General features: G+C 39.1%; 1 protein-coding gene across 1 annotated transcript in view; it reads right to left on the bottom strand.

Annotated features, from left to right (window-relative positions):
- LOC122050548 overlaps window positions 1–8442 on the bottom strand; it is a gene marked incomplete at its 5' end in the record, with an annotated part of 40450 nt that extends 32008 nt beyond the window's left edge. Inside the window, one exon of the mRNA XM_042611443.1 lies at window positions 7792–8442. Within this exon, the coding sequence (XP_042467377.1) occupies window positions 7792–8442 (651 nt within the window). The remainder of the gene's footprint in view (window positions 1–7791) is intronic.
- Between the last annotated feature and the right edge of the window lie 5487 nt (window positions 8443–13929).

Below are 13929 nucleotides of genomic sequence, written 5' to 3'. Positions count from 1 at the left end.
TAATAGAGGTTGTGTCTTTTGAAGGCACCCTCACCCCTTCTTTTATATTCCTTGGCCTAGGCAAATTAGGAAATTTAATTACAATAATATTTCCTCAATTTTCTTGACATGATTTAATTGAGAAAAATAAAATAAAATTTCCCCAATTGAAATCTTATGGCTGGCCACATCAATGAAAACAAATTGGACAAGTTTCAATCAACAATTAAAACTTCCTAATTTGTTTCCGGAAATTTTAAAAAATAAAATTTCTCTTCAAAATCTCTTCATGGTTGATAAAAAGGAAATTTCTATAATTTTAATTTTACAACATGTGAATAATTTTTAAAGAGAAAATAAAATATCTCACCAATTTACAAATAAGGAAAGAGATCTAATCTCTTTCTTTAATCTTTTGTAGATCTTTTACAAGAGAGATATTTTAATTTTAATTCTCTTTAATAAATTATATCTTCCACATAATAAAAATTAAAATTAAATTTCTTTTTTAATTTAATTTGGCCGGCCCCCACTAGCTTGAGTTCAAACTAGGGCCGACCACCCAATCTTATACCTAGGCCGGCCCTAGCTTGGTTCCCAAGCTAGCTTGGCCGGCCCCCTATTGGTGGGTATAGAAGGTGGGTATAGGTGGGTATAGAACTCTATAAATAAGAGGCTACGATAGGGACCGAGAGGAGGAATTGGTTTTGGTCTCCCGATAAAATTAAGCATCCCGTGTTCGCCCCGAACACGCAACTTAATTTTATCAATAATAATTCATTCCACTAGAGAACTATTATTGAACTACCGCACCAATCCCAAATTACATTTTTGGGCTCCTTCTTATTATGAGTGTTTTAGTCTCCCTGTGTTTAAGATATCGAATGTCCACTAATTAAGTGAGTTACTGACAACTCATTTAATTAATATCTTAGTCCAAGAGTAGTACCACTCAACTTTATCGTCATGTCGGACTAAGTCCACCTGCAGGGTTTAACATGACAATCCTTATGAGCTCCTCTTGAGGACATTATCAACCTAGTATCTCTAGGACACAGTTTCCTTCTATAATCAACAATACACACTATAAGTGATATCATTTCCCAATTTATCGGGCTTATTGATTCATCGAACTAAATCTCACCCATTGATAAATTAAAGAAATAAATATCAAATATATGTGCTTGTTATTATATTAGGATTAAGAGCACACACTTCCATAATAACCAAGGTCTTTGTTTCTTTATAAAGTCAGTATAAAAGAAACGACCTTAAATGGTCCTACTCAATACACTCTGAGTGTACTAGTGTAATTATACAGTCAAGATAAACTGATACCTAATTACACTACGACCTTCTAATGGTTTGTTCCTTTCCATTTTGGTCGTGAGCTACTGTTTATAATTTATAAGGTACTGATAACATCATCTTCTATATGTGACACCACATACTATGTTATCTACAATATAAATTAATTGAACAACTACAAACAAGTGTAGACAATTTGACCAAATGTGATTCTTTATATAACATAAATGTTTACAAAAGCTTAGGTTTTCAGTATACACTCCAACAATCTCCCACTTATACTAATGACTAAGCTGCCATATCTTCTACCATACATCTGATTCTCATTCCCTCCACATGCCGATCAAAAGCTTTCGCCGGAAGGGCCTTACTGAAAGGATCTGCCAGGTTATCTGCTGATGCAATCTTGGCGATGACAACTTCTCCTCGCTTCACGATATCTCGTATCAGGTGGTACTTGCGCTCTATATGTTTACTTGCCTTACGAGCTCATGGTTCCTTCGAGTTTGCAACTGCACCGCTATTATCACAATAAATTGTGATAATTTTGGGCAAACCAGGAATCACATCTAAGTCCATTAGAAAGTTCCTGAGCCATACTGCTTCTTTAGCTGCCTCAGAGGCTGCTACATACTCAGCTTCCATGGTTGAGTCCGATACGCATTTCTGCTTAACACTCCTCCATGAAATGACTCCACCTCCTAAAGTAAACACATAGCCTGATGTAGACTTACTATTGTCCCTATTTGATTGGAAATCTGAATCCGTGTAACCCATAGGGAGCAAATCGTCTGCTTGGTAAATTAGCATATAATCTCTAGTCCTTCTCAGGTACTTTAATATATGCTTTACCGCAGTCCAATGTCCTTGTCCAGGGTTACTCTGATATCTGCTGACCATGCCAATGGCAAAACAAATATCAGGTCTCGTACATAGCATTGCATACATAAGGCTTCCTTCAGCCGAGGCATAAGGAACTGCTTTCATGTCTTCTATCTCCTTTGATGTCTTAGGAGACATCTCTTTAGATAGAGCTATTCCATGCCTAAAAGGTAAGAAACCTTTCTTGGAATCCTGCATACTAAAACGAGCAAGGATTGTATCTATATATGAAGCTTGGGACAGACACAACATTCTTTTCTTGCGATCCCTTATCACTTTGATCCCAAGAATGTGTGCACACTCTCCTAAGTCCTTCATATCAAATTGTTTGGACAACCATACCCTTACGTCTGATAATACCTTGACATTGTTGCCAATTAACAAAATATCATCTACGTATAGTACAAGAAATACCACCACGTTTCCGTTACACTTCTTGTATACACAAGACTCATCCGGACACTGAATAAATCCATATGACTGGATTACTTCATTAAACCGGATGTTCCAAGACCTTGAAGCTTGCTTCAGTCCATAAATGGACCGATTGAGCTTGCACACTAGATGCTCTTTGCCTTTTTCAATGAACCCTTCTGGTTGCTTCATATGGATGTTCTCTTCAAGACTTCCATTAAGGAAAGCTGTCTTGACATCCATTTGCCAAATCTCATAATCCATATGAGCAGCAATGGATAAGAGTATCCGGATAGACTTAAGCATGGCTACCGGTGAAAAGGTTTCCTCATAATCGATTCCCTCTTTCTGAGTGTACCCTTTCGCAACAAGCCTAGCTTTGAAGGTTTCTACCTTCCCGTCTGTCCCTCTTTTCCTTTTGTAGATCCACTTGCATCCAACGGCTTTTACACCATCGGTGGTTCTACAAACTCCCAGACCTTATTAGAGTACATAGACTCTATTTGAATTCATCGCCTTTGCCAAGATCTCATCTATATCTTGGAGTGCTTCGTCATATGTCCGGGGATCAGGTTCATGTTTACCCGGGATCAAATCCGAAGACTCTCCCAAAAACATGAATCTTTCAGGTTGCCTTACAACCCTCCCACTACGACGAGGCACTGTCTGTGGTTGTGTATCATGTGTGACACGTGTTGCAGTCTCTTGTGGTACTTCATCTTGTACTGTTGGTACTGAAGTAGACATGTCCTCTCTAAGTTCTTCTAAAACAACTTTGCTACTGGGCTTGTGATCCATTATATAGTCTTCTTCTAGAAACTGGGCATTGGTGCTAACTGTAACGACCCAATTTTCCCTATTCTGAGTTTCAAATGTCCATAAAGATATTTTAAAATGCTTTTAAAATATTCTAGAGATTGTTAGAAATTTTTAGAGTATTTTTGCGTAATTTTTGGAGGTCGTTTAGCATTTTTACAAAACCAAAGAAGTTTAGGCAAAAAGCGTTGGAAGTGAGGTTTGAACCCGGGACCTCGGGTCAGACTGACCCAAGCCAAAATCGGCCTGACCAACTAAGCCAGCGAGTTTTTGTTAGTTGTATATGGAGCAATATGTATATAAGTAGTAGTTAGGAATAAGAGTAAATAAGAAGGAAAATAGTGGCAGCCGAGACTCGAATCCACGAGCCTTGACTTAGTCAAAGCGCAGCAAACCAACCGGTCTACAAAAGCTTTGTTAATTATATAGGAGGTGGAATATATTTAAGCTATAGTTAGAGCGTTTTGAATAAAAGGGGAATAAAAGTGCGCGGCTGGGATTCGAACCCATGAGCTAGGCTTTAAGCAAAACCGGCCCAAACCAGCTGAGCTACACGGACTTTGTCAACCTAATATGGAGAGAATTGGATATAAAGTATAGTTATAATGGAAAAACCCGAATGATAAGAGAAGGTTTAAGTTTTCTTTTCCCCAAAACCTAACTTTCCTCCTCTCCCGACGCGACGGCGCTGTGCTCGGGCGGAAACGCAGCCACTTTGGAGCTTCTTTCCGGCGAACCTTGCGGACCCGAGTTCCTCCCGTCGAAGAGAGCCCGCGAGCACAAGAGGAGACCGAGATTTCGAGCTCCACCCGGAACCCTAATCGCCCCTTCCTCCTTCTCGGTTGTAAGTGCAAGAACAAGGGGTAAGTACTACTCACCTGCGGTAGGAGTTGCTCCGATCTTTCGGTTTGTTTCCTTGTTTCCCGAGTTTCTTGAATCCGAACCATGTTATAAAGATTTTTGGCTTTGGGTGTTTTGCCGTGGGTTTCAAAGAGAGACCAAGAACTGGTTTTGTTTAATTGAGCATGTAGGATAACTCCGAATCTCTTTTGTTCTTCCCTTTGCTTCTATTGTAGTTGGATTCAGTGGTTAAGAGTAGTTGGTTGTGGTTTTACCTTGTTGTGAAGATTGCTGCCATTTAATACTGCCGTGAGTTTCCTATGCATAGAAGTGTTCTGGGAACAAATTCCTTGTTCATCCGTTTAAGGATTTCGGATTTGATGTTTCCTTGTGCTTAAAACTGCCGAGAGTTTTCCATGCTTAGAGGTGTTCTGTTGAAGAATATAGCATTCTCTGTTTGTGCTATTAGCTCCTCGTTTATGATATTTGTTTATGCTATTAGTTCAAGTTTATGCTATTACAGAATTGAGGTCCTTATACCAAGTAGATTTTGAGCATTTCTTACATAGAAACTCTATTTCGAACTCCTGGTTAAACCGGACAGCCTTAATTTCAGCTTATAGTTGTCTCTTTAGCATGCCTACAGCCTTAAATGTAGTATTCGTGTAGGCCTAATTGCTGCCATAAATTCCAGCAAATGGATTTAGAGTTTTTACAACATGATAAGAAGCGTAAAGTTGCATTCTTTTACTTTTATTACAGCATGCTAAAACGTCTAGAATTAGCTTCCTTTTTGCTTTATTTACAACATGATTGGAATCACTAAAGTAGCATTCTTTGCCTATATTTACAGCATGATTGGAATCACTAAAGTAGCATTCTTTGCCTATATTTACAGTATGATTGGAATTAGTTTACTCCCATGCTACTACCATGTTTTAGAATTCCTGAAACCATTTTTCTGGAAGTAGTTTAGGATTAAAAGAACACTAAAGCTTAATTAAATGCCAGGGCATTTTTAATATCAGAATAAGAAAGATAACAAGTAAGTAAAGCAAGAGGCTAGTACCCGACATCCAAGAGCTTGTCGTTAAACAAATCCAGGTGACCATTTCCGAGGTCTTGGCCCTGGTAGACCGAGGTCTGCTCTTTTAGGATTGGTGGCTCGCAACCCCAACCTATTAGGGAACGCGCATGAGATGGTACTAAGCCTGGGCCCAAGAAAAGAAAACCCAAGAAAAGAAAAGTTAAGTAAGAAGGAAGAAAGAAAGAAGAAGAAAGTAAAAGATAGAAATTAAAAGATTAATTTCTAACACCAGGATACAAGAAATGAAATAAGTTCCAAGCTTAGAATAAATAAGAATGGTTAGTTTCTTTGATTCTAAGTTTACATTGTTAGTTTCTTGTTATCCTGCTTGATACTGAGTATGATTTGTATTCCGTCCATTTTCTGTATACCATGAGCACATGCAGATAGCTTTATTATTTCAGTATCAGCACTTATGCATTTCATTTATGCATTTCGAGTTTTGTGAGATAGATTAGTACTTACTAAGCGTTTTCGCTTATAGATCTTGTTTTCTTTCCTCCTACTACAGATAAAGGAAAAGCTAAGATATGAAGGGAGGCGACAGGGTGGTGGTGATGATGGATGTGTGTGGTGACTGAACTATGGAGAGGTCCAGAGGGGACTAGCAAGACTTATTTATTTAGAGTTTATGTCTAGTTTATTTTCCTTATTTCTGTTATGAAATTATGAGTTTATAATTGAGTTTGATGTGCATTGTAGCTTATTATGCTTCATTCTGGGAGCTTGAGTTTAGTTCATGTTGCTAGATTAGTTTTTGATTATGATATGATTTATTACTGCGTGGTTGTGAATAAATTGTGATCCAGCCGCATGTGGATGTGTATATATCTTGTGTATTATAGATTTGGTCACCGGTACAGGGGAGACTCTGCCGAAATTTTTCGGTAGGAATTTCTCTGAACCGTGATAAATCTAAGTGTCGCTAATAATAGCATAAGTGACACTAGTAAGTAGAGTAGGAGTTAGGTAACGGTCGCCCTTAGAGAGTAGTAAGTAAGAAAAGTGGTTGTTACACTAACAATGACCTTCTGGTCTTTAGGACTATAAAATAAACCACCTTTCGTTCCTTTGGGATATTCTACAAACACGCGAACTTCTGTACGGGATTCTAACTTATCAGCATCTGATTTCAGCACATGTGCTGGACTACCCCAAATCCGAATATGTCTTAGACTGGGTTTACGTCCATTCCACAATTCTATGGGAGTAGAAGAAACTGATTTAGAAGGTACTAAGTTCAAAACATACACTGCTGTTTCCAGAGCATATCCCCAAAACGAATTTGGTAATTCTGAATAACTCATCATCGATCTAACCATCTCCATAAGAGTCCTATTCCTTCGTTCTGCCACACCATTCTGTTGGGGTGTACCAGGTGCGGACAGTTGGGATTGAATCCCAGCCTCTAATAAGTAATTCCTAAACTCTCCTAAGAGGTATTCGCCACCACGATCTGATCGTAGTGTCTTGATACTTTTACCTAGTCGTTTCTCCACATCAGCCTTGTATTCTTTGAACTTATCAAAGCACTCGGACTTGCGGCGCATTAGGTAAATGTATCCATATCTTGAATAATCGTCTATGAAAGAGACAAAATATTCAAAACCTCCTCTTGCCTGGACAGACATAGGACCACACAAATCAGAGTGAACCAACTCTAACACTTCTTTGGCTCTATACACCTTGGCCTTGAACGGCCTCTTGGTCATTTTACCTTCCAAGCAGGATTCACAAGTTGGAAAATTTTCCAACTCTAATGAACCCAAAAGTCCATCGGCTATAAGCCTCTGAATCCTACTTAAGTTAATATGACCAAGCCTTAGATGCCAAAGATATGCTTGGTTCATTTCCGAAGGTTCTTTTCTCTTATTAGAGTTAGAAGATGAGTTATAAATTTCCATGTTTTGCTTTGTGGAAGAAATTAGATTTAAAGTATACAAATTGCCAACTAATGCACCAGAACAGATAATCACTATATTTCTTTTAATAACTACATCGTTACTGAAAGAAACTGAATATCCATCTAAAAACAGTTTAGAAACTGAAATTAAATTCTTTCTAAAACTGGGTACATAAAGACAATTTCTTAAAACCAAATTCCTATTTCTACTAAAAGATAAGTAGACGTCTCCCACTGCAACAACTGCCACCTTAGTAGCATTGCCCATGTAGACGGTAATTTCTCCTTCAGATAGTCGTCGGGTTTCCTGGAACCCCTGCAAGGAATTGCAGAAATGATCAGTGGCTCCTGTATCTACACACCAGGTGCTGGTAGATAACACCGCTAAACATGTTTCAACAACTAGAGCATGAGATATACCTTTGTTTTAGTTCCTACGAGGACAGTCCGCCTTCCAATGTCCTGCCTGCTTGCAGATGAAGCACTTGCCCTTTGGCTTCTTCACTCCAGCTTTAAATCCTGTACTCTGAGACTTATTCACTTTCTTTGCTGAACTAGCTTGTTTCTTCTTCTTCTTTCCTCTCGGTTTAGAAGTAGAACCATTTTCAGCATAGTGAATTTGAGCATTGTGACGAAATAATCCTTCTGCTGCCTGAAGTTCTGTCAGTAGTTCCGCCAATGAATATACCCTTTTGTTCATATTGTAATTCAGGCGGAATTGCTCAAAACTTCTAGGTAGTGTTTGGAGGATCATATCGATCTGGGTTTCCCCATCAATTTCTCCTCCAAGGATCTGTATCTCGTTCAGATAAGCCATCATCTTTAGGATATGATCCCTCACAGGAGTACCCTCTTGCATGGTGGTTGTCATTATCTTTCTCATGGCTTCTTGCCTAGAAGCCCTATCCTGATGACCAAAGAGTTCCTTGAGATTGTTCATAATATCATAGGCTGTTGGTAAATCTTGATGCTGATGTTGCAATACATTTGACATTGAAGCCAAAATGTAACACCGCGCCATCTCATCTGCTTTTACCCATTTCCTATGATATTCAATCTCCTCTTGGGTAGATTCACCAGTAGGTGCTTCAGGGCACTGCTCAGTCAGTACAAATTTATAGCTTTCAGCAGTAAGAACAATGTCTAGGTTTCTTTTCCAATCTATGTAATTAGGTCTAGTAAGTCTATTTTGTTGAAGTATGATGGACAGTGGGTTGAAAGTCATCCTAAGAATCACAAATAACTTTTGGTCAGAACTCTAAATTTAGAAAAATATTGATTTCTCAAACAATACTATTTTAAATTAACCAACACCTCAAAACATCGTGAATTTTGTATGCCACGTTAGTCTGGACGTATACAAATTCAACATTTGTAAAAGGAGGATTTTATCCCATTAATTTTATTATCTTGTCAACCTAACCTTTTGACAAATAAAATTAATAGTTGGTGTCTTTTGGTCACACAAATAATAGCAGTGACTCCGATGGGGAGGATACTATTAGATGTGTCTAAGTGTATACCATTACTTGACACTAAGTCCATTAATAAGATTATGCCCCTTCCGTTGGGGAAGATCACACGCTCTTAATTAACTTCCTATAGTCATCCAAAAATGGAAGTCTGTTCTAGTGATCCACAAACAAGCTCATCCGTTATGGAGGAAGGCACTCAGAGCCAACGCGCAAGCTTGTTAGCATCACTTACAAACCAGTAATAGAGACCATGGGATTTATTTAAAAATCCCTCTCCCACTTAGTTATTTATAAATGAGGAATTTTAACTATGCTAGCCTACTAAACATGTAAACTAACATATACACACAACACAATATAAAAGCAATAAATAGAAAATCTAATTTTCAACTATTATGGCTTTTATCTCTAGTTGTCCTCCGTGTGTTGTCATCCCAAGCTGCTGCCATATTTGGCCACCGGGTCTAGCTGTCGCATCCATCTTGCTCCTAGTTCCGCTGCGCCTCTGGTCCTTAGAAGGTTCCACGCTTTGCAAGATTCGATCCACGACATAAATAGAATTTTACATTTTTGATCCTATATTCCATAAAAGGAATGTACATGTATCTAGATCAAAAATAAAATCCTAATAAAACTAAATACAGCTCCTGCTGTATTTTAATACAATCATGCACACACATATAAATGCCCTTGACATGTCCAAGGGTCCAATCACACACATAATAACTAAAAGCCATAATAGTTGGATCCTGCATCCACAAAGTTAGCACATCCTACTATTAACCTGCCTAAATTATGTATGACATGTGCATAATTAAACTAATACCAAATACACAGAGGCAAAACCCTAGCTCTGATACCAATTGCTGGTTGTTACTCGGAAAACCTAGAGGTTCCACTGTACAAAAATTTGTACAAAGGTCTGAACCTTTTCCTAGCTACCATGTGTTCTTTTAAATTAAATTTTGGATCGCCTGCGGAACTTAACACGTTTGATCCAAAACTTAATATATTCGTTCTTTTAGGTTTTGACTTGGGTCTCCTGCGGAACTTAACACGTTCGACCCAAATCACCTTAAGTTATTAATTCCATTAAATATTAATTTCCATAATCGGTTCCCAGTACTGACGTGGCGAGGCACATGACCTTCTTGGATATGGGAGCTGTTAGGACCAAAAGTAGCTAGAGGGGGGGTGAATAGCTCGTCGCGTGCTCGTTGCTCGGTGTTGCTTGTTTCTTTAAGAATGCGCAGCGGAAAATACATAAACAAACACAAACACGCTAACACTAGGAGTTTACTTGGTATCCACCTCCAACGGAGATGACTAATCCAAGGATCCACACCACACACGCACCCTCCACTATGAAAACACTCCTTTTCGGTAACTACCGAGGGCGGAGAAGCCCTACAAGACTCTCAGTACAAGAAGAAGAAAGGGTAGTAAAGAATAAGCAAAAGCTTACAAGAAATGCAGTAAAAACCCTAGCTTCTTCTTCTTCTCGTTGCAACTCGCCTCTTGACTTGGATGAACCTCCAAGAACCTTCAAGAACTGGCGGTGAGGAGCTTAGAGAGTGCTGGGAAGAGCTGTGTTGAATCTGGAATGAATCGGTGAAGTTCTACTGAAGAAATCGCACGCCAACAGCTATAAAGCGCCAACGGTCGAATCCCAATCGATTGGATTGCTCCCAATCGATTGGGGAGGCTTTGGATCGATCCACGGATCGATCCAGAGCGCCTCTGTGCTCTGGAAAAACTTCTGGATCGATCCACGGATCGATCCAGCACTTATCGCGCGAAGCAGCAGCGTCCCAATCGATCCACTGATCGATTGGGACCTCTGGATCGATCCACGGATCGATCCAGAGAGGTTCTGTTCGTGGGGACTCACCGGATCGATCCACGGATCGATCCAGATCTTCTGGATCGATCCACTGATCGATCCAAACCTGCTGGATCAATCCACGGATCAATCCAAACCTGCTGGATCAATCCACGGATCAATCCAAACCTGCTGGATCAATCCACGGATCAATCCAAACCTGCTGGATCAATCCACGGATCAATCCAAACCTTGGTTTTTGCCCAAAACCAAGCCCAAAGCCCCCTAAACCAACATCTAGTCAACCATGACTTGTTGGTACATAAGACCTAGCATCCGGTCACCCTTGGCCAGCTAGGACTCTCTCACCAAGTGTCTGGTCAATCCCTTTGACCCACTTGGACTTTTCTCTTCTTGCCAAATATCCGGTCACTCCCTAAGACCTACTTGGACTTTTCTTCCTCGTGCCAAGTATCCGGTCAATCCCTTTGACCTACTTGGACTCTCACCAAATGTCTGGTCAACCTTGACCCATCTGGATTTCTCTTGCCTGGCTTCACTCACCAGGACTTTCCCAATTGCCTAGATTCACTCACTAGGTCTTTCACCTGGCTTCACTCACCAGGATTTTTCTCCTACCTAGCTTCACTCACTAGGACTTCCCAATTGCCTAGCTTCACTCACTAGGTCTTTCACCTGGCTTCACTCACCAGGATTTTCTTCCTGCCTAACATCCCAGTTAGGACTTCCCAGTCAAGTATCCGGTCATCCTTGACCTACTTGACTCTTCTTCAATCAATATCTTATTGTCAAACATCTAAACCCAAACCAAGACTCAGCTTGGTCAACCAGGTCAACCTTGACCTGAGGGATGTTGCACCAACAATCTCCCCCTTTTTGATGTTTGACAATACCACAATAACACTTACAATGCCACATGTAAGTTAGGCTAATCCCATAGCCTCATTCTTCATGCCACTAGGTAATGAAAGCATAAGTTAAGCTTTTCATTCTCCCCCAAGAGGGAAAACTCCCTCTTAGATAATGAAAGCCTAACTTACTCCCTTTCACACGTCCTTTCATTCTCCCCCTATTGGCACACATCAACCTATGCCCCCTCTTTGGGCACACTTCAACAAATCCATTTGTTGAAAACTCTCCCCCTAAAGAGTTGCTTATCATTGGTTACAACTTCACTCGTTGAACCAACATGATAATGAAGGTCCCATACCCTTCATTTATCCTTAACTTCTTCCTCAATGTAGACAAATACCCAACCTTGAGCATTTTCTAACATCTTGAGTTCCCACTTGAAATAATGAGGATATCCACTCCCCATTTCAAGTTCAAAAGCTCGTCCATGAGCATTTTCTTTAAAGAAGGTTAACCACCTTCCAAGGTTCATGAAAAATAATTTTCATGCCTTTAAAGAGTCCCTCCCCCTAAAGACATGGTGGTAACTTCTGTCATTGCACCAACAATGACTAAACCTTTAGGAAACCCAGATTTAGAAGTTTTGAGGTTCAAATGTTCAAAATTTGAAACAAACCTCAACCTAAACTTCAATGAAGTCTTCCTTAACCATTCCATCCTTGTTTTCAACACGAAAATACCCTTTTTATGTATACAAATGTATTTTAAGGGTTTGGAATGGTTACATAGACTAACCATGGTTCAGAGATGCTGAAGTCAGGCCTTCCCAGCCAAAATCAGCAACTTGGATCGATTGGAGTTGGGATCCAATCGATTGAACCAACCGAATCGATCCACTGATCGATTCAGTATGTGTGGATCGATCCACTGATCGATCCAGCAAGCTTCTGCTCGCGAGATTTACCTTCTGAATCGATCCACGGATCGATTCAGGAACTCCAATCGATCCATGGATCGATCGGAGTTCTGATAGTTGCTGAAATTCCATTTCAGTCAACTTCAGAAACCCCTAGAAAATTCTACAAAAATCCAAAAATCATGAAATTTCGTGTAGACATTATTTAGGGCATACTTAATCATGGAAAAATAGCTTTATATGAAAATACTTTATATTTTCAAAGATTGACACAAACTTGAAAACTTGCAAAAACTTTAGCGTTTTCTTCAAGTTTGTGTCTAACTATTCAATGGTGATTACTATCAAAAGATAGCCTTCACCAAAGTTTTCCAAAAACATTTTAAAAACATTTTCAAAACCAATATCCCATCATGTTCCTTGGGCATAATGCACATGACTTGTACATTAGCTTTCCCAATGATGGGAAAACACATAACTATGTGTTTTGATGAACCTAAAAACTCAAAAGAATGCACTAAATCAACATCTTGAGCTTTGTTCATCATCCTAACATCTCACTTGTATCTAATGTGCACTAATCACATACAAGTCACCTTATAGTCTTTGTGAGATGTAGATTTTGATTTTTGTCCTAATCTAGGGATCATGCATATCTATCTAGGCATTTTAGAAATATTAGACATCCACCTAGGATGTCACTTGTCAATAAGTGTTGTTAAATGCCATTTGTCCTTAATTACAAGGAATTAAATTTAACGTATGATTATGTTATGGCATACATCAAAATAAAATAATTTTCAAAAGAAAAATATTCTATAACTACATGATGTATAAATGTCATGACATGGTATTTTTGGATTTTTCATAATAAAACATGAATGCAAAACTAGACATGATGTCATGGCATATGATGGGAAAACAATCATGGAAAGATTTAGCATAAATAAAATATACCTAGATTAACTATCTAAGTATCCTTAAAGTCTTAGCTAAACTTACAACTTAAACCTAGATTGCCCTAAAGTGCTTCAAGAGAATGCCAAAGCCTAAATTGGCATTTCTAATTTCCTTGATTTAATGTATGCCAATTGAAAATTAACATGTCCTCAAATGTTGGCATATTCCATTTTTCCTCAAGAGTGATTACATAAATCAAGGCCCGGATTGCCTTAAATTTCCAAGAGAATACCAAAATCCCAACTTGGTATTTCTCAAGGTTTTCCCAATTTGTGCCATTTTAAGATAAAATCAATTTTTCACCATTAGACACATTTTACTCTTTCAAGGAGTAATCAATAGGTCCATTTCATTTTCAAAAGTTAACTAAAATCTTGAAAATGCTCCTTGAGTGTCAATTTCCTCAAAGTTGGGTTAACTACCCTTCTAATCGGAGTTGACACTCTCTAACCCATCTATGGGGTAGAGAAGATGCTCCTAGGAACCCAACACCTATTGGTGCTCCTTGGATGCTCTAGGTACTCACCAGGGATAACTTCCCTAGATACCTTCCTAGTAACCTTGTTGAGCTTCTTAGAAGCCTTGGTCACATTTTCTAGGTCAACTCTAGGGATAGCCTCTCTTGTGACCTTGTTAGTGACTTTCTTAGACTTC

This window comes from Zingiber officinale, chromosome 3A (assembly GCF_018446385.1).
Source record: "Zingiber officinale cultivar Zhangliang chromosome 3A, Zo_v1.1, whole genome shotgun sequence".
Classification (NCBI taxonomy): domain Eukaryota; kingdom Viridiplantae; phylum Streptophyta; class Magnoliopsida; order Zingiberales; family Zingiberaceae; genus Zingiber; species Zingiber officinale.
This window is presented reverse-complemented; position numbering and strand designations above follow the sequence as displayed.